This window comes from Corvus moneduloides, chromosome 2 (genome assembly GCF_009650955.1).
Source record: "Corvus moneduloides isolate bCorMon1 chromosome 2, bCorMon1.pri, whole genome shotgun sequence".
In the NCBI taxonomy this organism is placed as follows: domain Eukaryota; kingdom Metazoa; phylum Chordata; class Aves; order Passeriformes; family Corvidae; genus Corvus; species Corvus moneduloides.
The window spans coordinates 27,716,702-27,728,491 of NC_045477.1; the positions used below are offsets into that span (position 1 = coordinate 27,716,702).

Below are 11,790 nucleotides of genomic sequence, written 5' to 3' on the forward strand. Positions count from 1 at the left end.
ATCATGAGCCGTTTGTTAAAGGTTCTTGACTATTAGGCACTGCAGACTGCTGCACTGAAATTTATCAAAACCCCTGCACTTCAGCAGACACAAAGTGCAAGACTGATGACATGGGTAACAATATTACTACCAATATCAATAATAACCACATTACTATGCACATCATTAGTCCCAAATTCACACACAGGTACATGTCTTATGTTCCAGGAGCATTAAATGTCAGGAATCTCACAGTATCTCTAAAAATGAATATGGAAACTTGTGGAAGTGGCAGCATGTTGAATCCTGCCACAGAGAACTGTACGTGGCAATGATAGAAATGCTCCTCTCAGAAGAACTTTTCACAACCCTGTGTTCTGTGCCAACGTGGTATCTGTTGATCTTTTCTAGTGGAAGCAGTGAAAGCAGTGAAAGCTTTGAATGCACAATCTGCACATGGAATCTATGTGAATGTTCGGGAGTAAACTCTGCCCAGGGAGGTAGGATCTTAATGCTGTGGCAACATGATCGATCTTTTAATTCGCTACAGCCTGAACGGAAACTGAGTCCAAGCAAAAGGTCAGAACAGGCATTTTATATTCTGTGTTAAAGGAGGGGAGCAAAAAAATGTCTTTGAGGAGTAAAGTAAGTAGCTAATGAGACACAGCACTGACAGCTGGAATTTAATAAGTGTCCACTTCACAAGGAAAATTGCTCTTAGTAATTAAATACAGGTATCACACAAAGCTTCTGCTTAGAGCTAGACTTCAAAATCCTTCTGTCAAGTAGGACTAAAGAAGTTTTACATACCAGGTAATATAAGGGTGAGCTTGCCTGCGAGGCTAGTCCTAAATGAAGAGGGTTAATTGCATAAAATTCACAGTCCTGTCAGTGGTAAATAATTCCAAAGGGACTTGTTCAGATAGTAGCTGGGCATTACTGAAAAACAGACTGCAGCTAAAAAAAACTGTTATAAAGTCCAGCAAAACCTGAGACACATAAAAAGTTTATTAGTCATTGCAGAAATAAAACGCAAACAAGATCTTTTTAGAGGGATCCAAAATTCTTTATGGTCCAGGTCTGTAGGACCGTAAAACTCTACCTGAGAAAATTTTAAACAATCTTCTAATTAATCACAGGATTTTATAGCCTCTCACAAGCTGTAAGTAAAACATTAACAGGGTAGGAGGAAGTACTCTTTGTACTAAGCATGATTCCAAACCCCGCTGACACAGCCCACTAGATGAATCAGGTTACATCAAACTGAGATTATAACGGGTACTGGCACACAGAATAGTGTTTCATATAGGGGACTGCATTGCCCTGTTTAAATGAAGGTGTGTCTAAATTTTTGGGAGTATCTGAGAGAGAAGAGTCTGACAGGTTTTTCTGTAATTTGAGACATCACCATCAAAACACGACCATGTAACACATCCTTCAATAATAAAACTCATCCCTGAAAAGACGTTTTCAGATGAATCAGTGTCCAACAGAATACTTTGGTATCACAAAAACAAAGCAGTTTAAAGTATCTAGATGGTTGAATGTTTTTAACATCTAGATCTAATAAATTTGCATTTATTCAAGAATGTATAACAAAACCACACAGCTCTACATACTTCAGTGTAAAAGAGCACTGACTCTGCAATACGTTTTAACTTACCTCATAGTACATAGGCACATCCTTAGCCTTTTTTGCCTTTTGACCCCCATATTCTGCGATCTGCAAGTAAATAAAGCATTCTACTGTGAGAAGATTTTATGTTTACACAAATTATTTTACTCATTATTCCCTTTTGCAAATGCTACACTCACACTCCAAAACAGTGAAAAATCATCTTCTGGCAACCCTGTACCTCAGGGAGGGATTTTTGTGATCAGCACCTTGAAGAAAAGTCTGTAGGAAAACTTCATTTTCAGGGAGCAGAGCAGCTTATACAGTAAACTTTTCTTTTTCCATTTTTAACTCCTACGAATTACAGCAATGAAGCTGGTAGAAAGTATAGACAGTAAGTCCTGTGAGGAGTGGATGAGGGAGCTGTGGCTCTTTAGTCTGGAGAAAACCTTTTCTCACGGGAGCCCTTATCACTCTCTACAACTCCCTGAAAGGAGGCTGTAGCAAGGTGGGGATCGGCCTCGTCTCCCAGGCAACAAGCGACAGGACGAGAGAAAAAGGCCTCAAGCTGTGCCAGGAGAGGTTCATGTTGGACATCAGGAAGAATTTTTTTACAGAAAAGATTGTCAAGCATTAGAATGGGCTGCCCAGGGAAGTGGTAGAGTCACCATCCCTGGAAGTGTTCAAGAAATGACTGGATGTGGCACACAGTGCTGTGATTTAGTTTATAAGGTGGTGTTCAATGAAAGGTTGGACTTTATGATCTTGGAGGTCTTCTCCAACCTTAATGATTCTATGAATTAGTGTAATTTTTGAAACTTCCATAGAGTAGTTTATCACTACCACAGAATAAAGAAGGCAGGATCTAGAAGTGACATCTACAGCTAGGCTCATTAAAAGTTACTTTCTTGGAATACCTGTCGGAAAATGTCTTCACGTGTTACCACACTGAAGAGCTTTCGCAGTGGCACCTGCACAGCAAGAGACAGGGCCTGGGTGTGGATTTCATCCTCAGTCTTGGTCCCAACAACAAAAGCGATGCTAGGCTTCCAGCCATCCTACATTCCAAAATAAAATATTTAAGGTATTAAAACTCATGCCAACGAAAGTTCTTCTCTGCAGTTTCAAAGAGTAATCTTGTAGAGATGGTTTTATGTCACTTTAAGACATATTAAACATCACTGTATTAATCACGCTGAAATCGCATGCAACCCGAAAAAGCCCCTACTACTTTGTCCCAATTCTTTCTGCCATGAGGTGGCAGCATTATGCTACGCAAAACACAAATACCTACTAACAGACTTAACAAACCTCTTCGCAGGCAAACGCTGCATTAGCGTCTCAAAAAGATGTACTAACTTTTAAATGGCATTTGCACATTTGGCAGTTCAGGTAGCAAACAAAAGTGAATTTTGAATATATGTATTATGGCGATCATTCGATGTAGAAAAAAATGAACAATTTTCAGCTTCCTCATCCTGTGAATTAGATAATGCCCAGATACTATTTTCTGAATATTGTAGCATTATTTTTACGATGTTTTATGAAGGCATATTTATGATTCTTGCATGGTTTCCCCAAATATTCTGAATCAAGAAAAATTACCAATGGCAAGTTGTATTTCACTACAATATTGATGAATTAAAAACACCAGCAGTTTTCAAACATTTGCAGTAGCATACACATTATTTTAATGCAAAAAATGTTTCCAGCACTAAAAAAAAAAAGCAGAACAAGCAAAAATTGGAACACTTTATTTACTGATATACATCCACAAAAACTTAAAAATTATGTAATTTAAATAACTTTTACTGGTTATTCTCTTTCACATTTCTGCTTTAACCTACGGGAATCCCTTTCACAGAGTGAGTCGCTATCTCCAGCACATCTACATCTCACTCTAGAGTATTCTTTATCAGCATTAGTGGTGGCTGAACTATGAGCATTTTTAATGGTTGTGCTGTACAGGAATTACTGAATTTACTTTTTTTTAAAATGCATATCTGCATGTGTAAACTGCAAGGTTACCAATACAGCTGCATAAAGGTAAACATGGAGAGGGATTCAGTCAGATCACGGCAGTCCCAGGACAGTCACATTAATGCTTATCCTGGGACCAGGATAAGCAGAGTCACAGTCCAGTGTGCAGCATAGCAAGGAAAGATTTTAAGACATTTAAGATAGGGTGGTAACTTTAGGATATTGAATATTTTCATATATTTATATTATGTACAAAGTCCTTGTGGAATAGGAACAAAACCTGAGCTGAGCTTAAGGTAAAGTGATGAAAAGGACCATTCTAAGAAAAAGACTCAAATGGTAAGAGAAGCATTTTCAGTTTTACAGTACCCTTCTTCATTTGTTCCTTTCCTTAGCTGGTAAAATGCATACCTAAATGTCTGCAATTTGAGTAACTGATGGCTTGGGATGGGAGAAAGCCACAGTTGACCTAAGTTTCAAAACAGTGTATGCTTGCACGGTGGGAAAGAGTTTGCCAAACACTTAAGGTAACAAAGGATAACATCACATGGGTATGCCCCATTTTTCTAACCACAGAAAAACAAAATTCAGAAAAACAAAAAATTCAGAAAAACAAAAAAGATGTAAACATCATCTCGGTAAAACTTTAAATAGCTGCAGATCAGATAACTAATCCAAAAGGGCATCTTCACTTCCACACATCATGAACTTCCTTGATGGTTTATTGCAGCACAAAATAAACCTCAAATTCTAAAAATTACGAGTACTATAGAGTACAAGCATATCACTGATACTCTAGGCATATGCAAACACAGTGGAATTTATGAGTGTCCAGCTGCCCTGGGGCAGCAGACACTGCTCAATGGAGAAGTGGCAGCAGTAGTGGGGACTGCGCCAAGTACACTGAATTTCATTTTCATCTTTTTCATCTGCAGGAAGGACGGGGCATGCTAACTCCTTCTGCCTAAAGCTGCAACATAGCTACTGGCACACAGCACTGTGAAAGATCTCTAGGTATTCCAATATCATCAACATGCACAGGAGTTGCAGCTAATCTGGATTAAAGCTATCATTGTATACCTGCCAAGAGTTGGACAGCAAAACTTCAGCATTCTTTGAACAGTAAGTATTTTGATGCCCATGCCTGTGTGGAAATGCATAATTTTCTAGGCTCTCAGAACTGAGATCGAAATGCTCTCATGTGGCAGTATCCTGGTGCTCACCAGCAGACACGGAGCCTTTAGAACAACCATCTACCTGTGGCATGAGCTAACGGAGCAACTGTTATCACTACACTGCCCACGTCAGTGAGGACCACCAAGAGAGGGAAACAAGGTCCGGTAAGTCTCACAGAGAGATGCTGACAGTACAAGAGCAGCAAGAATCAGGAATGTCAGGTTCTACTCAGGATCTACTCATGGTCCAGCAGCAATACAGAGCTTGCTCCCACAACTTCCGGCAGTTCTTCAGATATATAAAAAAATATCTATCAGAGAGTTCTAAGACTCTGCCTTATGCCTTCTTTAGTTCCTCCTTAAAACATGCTGATAGCTCTCTGCCCACAAATTAAACCTGCTTAGCACTGATTAATATCACTGCAACAACATCTGTGGAACCTGTCTTCCTTATCATCCTCTCTTCTTGATTTTTCCACCCCTTGGTCACAACTGTCCCTAGTTAATTTCTCCGTCCTTTTCCACTCTCCATTCCTCATCTGAGTTACACCACTTGTCTTAATGTTTCCCCCACCTGTGACTTGCTCCCCAGCTCTTGTCCTCTGTCTCCTTGTTCAGCTAGCCTCCGGTTTCACTATCTGATCCCACTTCAGGCTTTCTCCATCCTCAGATTCCGTCTCCAAATCCTTATCCTCTAGCCCCTATAATAATTCCCAGACACTTTCAGAGATATGGTTGAGCAATGAGACTCTCCTTCACAAAGGTACTATAAGCCTTCCTAAGAAAAGATAATTTTCCTGGTTTCCACTGTGGTGCCCACCTTTACACCAGCCTCTGACAAAGCACCAAAGCAAAACATCAAGGTAGGTTCTGCTTGTGCAAAATGTGTGTTTAAAAAAAAAATAGGACCTATGCAAACAAAATTATCCAACCCCAGATTTTTGTTATCCAAGCAGAAATTATCATCGGTGGGCCACATCTTCTCCCCACTAAAAATGCTCTGCTTCAAAGAAACAAGGTGATAAATCTTCTCAACATAACAGCTGTGAGAATATTTATAGTATAGGCAAACCATTGGCTAATACATTAAAAATAAAATACATGGAATGAGCCTCTGCAAGATAACTGTACTGGTAGTGAAAATTATAACGTTATTTAATTCTACAGAAGTATATGCAGCTCAATACAAGGTCTTTTGTGCAAAAATTTAAGTATTATTAGAGACACCCTATACCTCCCTAGTGCTAAATGAAGAAAAGAAACTGCTTTTCTAAAAAAAAGTGCAATACCTGGGAATAGGAGCTAGAAGTAGCTAGTAAATATCTGAAGTAGCTACACACACCTTCACAGGCAATAATGATCTAGACTTCCTGGAGTCATTAACAGCATGTCATCTATTTCTAGACCGACCAGTTTTGAAGCCCTGAAAGATCATTTTTCAGAAAAACTGCACACTGAGAACATGAATTGAAGTCAATAAGGACAGTCAATGTGCACCATTAATATGTAGTTTAAGGTGTTTAATTGATTATACTCATTTCTGATTTTAAAAATCTAGTATTTTTGCAATACTGCTTTTATATTATCGATCCTGTAACAGTATCCCCAATGTTCAAGGCACTGAAAGGATAGAGAAGAAACAGACCCTGCTTCTACAGCTCACCACCTAAAATCACAACATAAAAATGTGAAGGAAAAGTAGTAAAATGTATATGGTTACTTTAAAAATATTTTCTCCCTCAATATACAACTGCTCCTCCACTTAGTTTTATTCTTTCAAATGTTATTGTAGTATCAAGGCTTGAGAAAGGATCTGAAAGAGGATAGATTAGTGACCCTAAGGCTACCTCAAATGACGTTCCCAGCTTAATGAACACGATAGAGAAAATCATAAAAATAACTACTGCAAAATCATGGCAACAGTCTAGGGAGGTTGCCATTGAGAATATAACACAAGCACTACAAACTGCACAAAGGAGACCAAAATGTAGGGAGCAGATATCCCACAGAATCAAAAATGCTGGTTCAAATATGAATTTAAAAGAAAATTGAAGCTGGAAATGTGGCACTGGCAACTGAATACTGTTTAAACAATCTGAAACAAACTCCATTTAAGGGCAGGCCAGATCGCTCTCACTGGAAAGCATCCAGTGATGACCATTGTTACGAATGACATTGTCCTCCTGGTTTTAAAACTCTTGGCCATGTCAAGAGCTGAAATGCACGAAAGTCTCTCAGTATTAGAAATAACCATCTGTGTGGAAGACTTCCCATGTCCCTCAGGTGGAGACGCTCCAAATCTGCAAGATCAACCTAATTCTGAAGGCTCCATGTAAGCAGCAAACTTTTTTTTGGTTATCCAAAATCCTTGCTTTCACGAAACACAGAAGGTGCCTCTCACAATTTTGTTCTCAAGCCTCCATTGTGTTCCTCTGTGATGTGATTTTTTCCAACTGTTAAAAACCAGTGCACATAGCCTGTATATCTTGTTCACCACAGCAGTATTGGAATAGAATAGGTATGTTAAGAAAATATCTAACTTTAATTCACACTGAAGAAAAAAGCAGATGCAGCACACATTTTTTTCTTCCTTTTTAAACATATCTTTTTTTTCTCTGCTTCATTTCCTAGACACAAAAGGGCAGCTGTTCTAGGGAAGATAGTTGAACAAGTCAGGTATATTGTTTATTTTTGCAGTACCAGTTTCTAGATCTCTTTGGCCAAGAAAAGCATCAAGCTTTGTGGGGTATCTGTCATTTTACTTTTGTGGTACTTAATGTTGTGGGGTTTAGTGATTTTTGTTTAGTTGCTTTCTTGGTTGGTTTGGGGTTTTTTTTGCAGGTCGTGTGTTTGTTTTGTTTGATTGTTTGGTTTTTTTCCTTAGGACAACAACCAGTAAGTTCATTTTGTTACAGCAGAATTTTGAATTTACCTGTAAGGGCTGAGAAGAAACATTTGAAAACTCAAACTCCAAACATCTGGGCATCAAACATATTAGTGATTTATGAACAATTAAGAGTAGTAACAACTCTAACACTCTTTATTTTCAACGAGGGAGCTTGTAAACCAGTAAATACAGCTGGCATTACTGGGAAAGGTTGTTTATCAGGAATTTTGTAGCCTTAAGGTAGGACATCACTTCTCAGAAATCTGCAGACCCACTCTCATTATCTGCTGATTGACACACCCACATTTACTAATGGCTTTTGTTTGTAAGAGCCTGAGCTTTTGCTGTACAACAGGGGCAGATGAGATAATATCAAAGCTCAACAGAATGTTAATTTTTCTCTGAAGAGGAAGTAGTATGAATAGCAATCAAAAGTGGAGCCATCCCATTCAGAATATTTTTAGAGGTTTCACAAGATTTAAGTTAATTTCAATTTTCAGGCCCTAAAAGGCCAATAAAATGAGAGAAATCATACAGATGGAAAGTCAGCACAGAACAGGGCTTCCAGTTGCTATGCTTAGTTATACTAATTAATAAGAACAGTTATTTCAATTAAGGGCTGTATTAGCCCAGAATTCACCTTTCACTCAGCAAATATCGCCCTTTAGGTACTTAACACATGCAAAGTTTAAAACTACCTAAGAATCTTAATTTACATTTTGCAATTTAATTCTGTAGTGAATCCAATCAAAATAGATGATAAATATCTGAAGGCAAATACAGTCTGCAATTCCATGTTCTTCTGCATAACACATTACAAACAAGAAAGATATATATAAACTATAATGTGAGGCTCTGGAAAATCCATATTTCCTCTGTATGTGTTTTTAAGTTGTGTGTTTGCCAGTTTTCACAGTGCATTTAGTAAAAGTAATTATTTGGTTAGTAAATACCATTTAAATCATATTTCAGTTAGCATACTTGTCCATAAAAACCTTAACAGCACTGGTAAAATGACTCTTTTTCATAGATTGAACTAATAAAATAGGTAAGTCATAAACACATTAAAATGTGAAATTTCACCACTCGATCTATCTGGTACAATTTAAAACCAGTCTTAGTAAATTCCCTTTGCCTCCACTAAAGGGAAAGAATATTTTCCAAATTGATGCAAGTAAAAGATTTAAAAATTCTTTACATACAAATTGTGACGAGAGAAATTTATTTACTTGATAGGAGTTCCTGTCGTTGCCCAAATGATTTCAGATTCATATGGTATTTCATACACAATACTGAGGACGAGTAAGAAATAAGTTTTGTGCACTGTGTCTGGTGAGACCTACAATTCAAGTTGTTCAACACTCTCTTTTACAGACTGCTTTCAGTTCCTGAGCTTCATATATCTGAGTTTAAACTTTTTATGTTATATGATTACTAGGGTAGGGTGGGTGGGGGGTAGGGACAGTGTGGTTAGACTATTTGCAGAATGGGATTTGATTTTTAAAAATCATGTTTATCCTTTAATAAAAACCCCTATGTGATTAAGTAGTTAAGATACTCAATGCCCTCCGTGTTCAAGAGGAAGGAATTAAATTTGGCAGCAGAGTCGTACTTGTGTCAAAGATGTGCTTTTACAGAGCATGTTTATTTACATTAAGTACACCCACATTTGGCCACACTTGATGAATCTTGATTCACACATGCTCAGAAGAGATTTGCTGGCATTTGAGAGTTTTGCACCGAGTGTGCTCTTGCCCATGACTGTAAGAGCTGAATAAGAACACTCCTGCAGTAAGAAATTTCAGTGGCTGCCCAGCATCTCAGAAGCCTGAGTTCAAGCTGACCACAGTAAGGAGATAGTTTTTCCCAAGTTCCCAAGGCACTGTCTGTGAACAGTATGGCAGAGAAAGTGAAATTAGGTTAACTGGAACAGAAAGCAGTTAGACGATACCAGAATTATGGAAACAAGGAATCTCAAGTCAGCCCCCATGGGTAGAGGCATTACGATAATCTTTAATTAGGTGATCACATACTTTTTCCTACAGAATTCTTGCCCCATTCAGTGAACATTCAACATTTTTTTTCCATCTGCCTCAATGTGTGGTCCTGAATAATACCAACTTTGACGTTTCCTAAATTTTGAGCATTTTATTTCCTACCTTTAAAAATACTTCAATATAATGGTTTGCATTTAAGAAATGTAATAAATTATGTGTAGAGGCAGCCGAGCATACAAAGCACTTTGTTCAGTGAATTCACTGCACAATATCCACAACCACAATAAACACCACCATAAAAAACCATAATCACTAATTGGCACCTTGCTAGTAAGCATGGGAGAAAGACCAGGAACAGAGTAGGTGATGGAGATTGGACCTTCAGCCCATTCTTATGCTTGAGGGAGGTTTTCCAAGGGTAGGGACAAGATTCATAAGCAAGAAAGGGCTCAAGCCCTTAGAACTCTACTGAAAAATCTGTGTTCTAGGGAAAAATGGGAAACAACAGCCTAAGCTATTCAAAAAGTGGTCTTGTTTGGTAAACTTGTATTATATGGTTACTGCCAAATAAAAGTAAAAGCAACTAAATATTTAAGAGATTTTTTGACATCTGTGGCATTTTCGGGAAAAGCAATTAACCAGTTTAAAAGCCTCCTGAATTAAAAGTTCCTTATATTTAACTAGTGCTGCTGCCATATTAAAAGGAAAAAAATCAACAAAACACAAACCCACAGCAGCTGAAACAAAAAACTGCTTTTTTTTTTTTTTTAATAAGGCACAACAGGAATCCACAAAACAAGGAAACCACGGAAGCAATTTGTCTCACTTGCAGAAGCCGTGCTAGATAAACACATGCGAGATAAATATTATTGTTTGCTAAACTACCACCCTATTTGAAACCAAATTTTCTCTTGCAAATCAAGATTTATGAGAATTACATTGCTTACACAGAACCTGAAAACCTAAATATGCCTTTAGATCCTCACACTCTGTAAAAGAAAAAAAAATAAAAAGAAAAAAAAGTGCCTTTTAGCTGCACACACTCAGGCAGGAAAATTACAGCCTCACATTTTCAACGCTACAGTTAATGCTGTGTCAGCACCTCCATCAAACCTCGTTGTTCAGCAGTTTATAAAAAGTTCACTCCGAGCCGAAACTTGGCACCCAGAGCCCAGAAAGGAAAGTGCCGAGGAGGAGCAGAGAAACCCTTAGGGCGACGCTCGGTGGCGGGGGGCAAAGGGGCAGAGGGCCTCCGCCGCACACCGGGACCATTCACAGCCCTCCCCAGGGCCACCCTGGGGTCCCCTGGAGCCCCCGGCAGCCGCGACCCCCGGGGCGGGGGAGCGGCGAGAGCCGCCTCCAGCCCGCTCCCCCTTCCCACCGCGCCGCCGGCTCTGCCCCTCAGCTGCCTTCACCTCCTCGAGGCGGGCGGACACCAGCGCGGGCTCCCAGCTCGACAGCCCGGGCACCAGCGACTCCCGGCCGGACCTGAGCCCCTTGGGGCCCATGGCGGTGCGGCGGCGGCTGCAGCTCCGCCGGCCCCACGCGTCGCCCCGGAGACCGCGCCCGTGGGCGGCGCCTGCCGGCCGGGAGAGCGCTGGGCCCGGCCGGGCTCGCCCGCGGCGGCCGCCTGGAGCGTCGCGCCTGCGCGGAAAGGCTGGGGGAGCCGGTGCTGTGCAGCCTCGGGAAGGGACATGATCGGTGTCTGTCAATATCTAAAGCGGGGGTGTCAGAGCATGGAGCCAGGCATAGGACAAGGGGCAACAGGCAGAAACTGATGCACGGGAAGTTACACTCGAGTAGAGGTGAGAACTTTGCTGTGTGGGTGACCGCACACTGGAACAGGTTGCCCGGAGAGGTTGCAGAGTCTCACTCACTGGAGATAGTCAAGAACCATTTGGATGCAACTCTGTGCCATGTGATTCTAGGAACCCTGCTTGAGCGCTGAGGTTGGACCAGACGACCCAGTGTGGTCCCTTTCAACCTGATGGATTCTGTGGCATGCTCGTGGGGCTTTCAGGTGCTTTCCATCATCATTTTTGAGACAACGAGACACCCCCATCACGGCTGCCCGAAGGAGAGGCCTCGCCAAGGCTGCGTGGAGAGTGTTGGGGCAGCACACGCTCACACAGACAACAAGCGACACATCTCATGCCC

The 11,790-nt window shown here is 40.4% G+C and overlaps 1 protein-coding gene across 9 annotated transcripts in view; it reads right to left on the minus strand.

The window, feature by feature from the left end:
- Positions 1-11,181, minus strand: part of SPAG17 (sperm associated antigen 17) — an 89,733-nt gene extending 78,552 nt beyond the window's left edge. For all 9 annotated transcript variants that reach the window (XM_032098664.1, XM_032098661.1, XM_032098662.1 and 6 more), the window contains exons 1-3: positions 11,049-11,181; positions 2,512-2,652; positions 1,643-1,702 (exon numbers count right to left, since the gene is read on the minus strand). In XM_032098664.1, coding sequence (XP_031954555.1) covers positions 1,643-1,702; positions 2,512-2,652; positions 11,049-11,141 — 294 coding nt within the window. In that variant the 5' untranslated portion in view covers positions 11,142-11,181. The remainder of the gene's footprint in view (positions 1-1,642; positions 1,703-2,511; positions 2,653-11,048) is intronic.
- Positions 11,182-11,790: the final 609 nt, after the last annotated feature.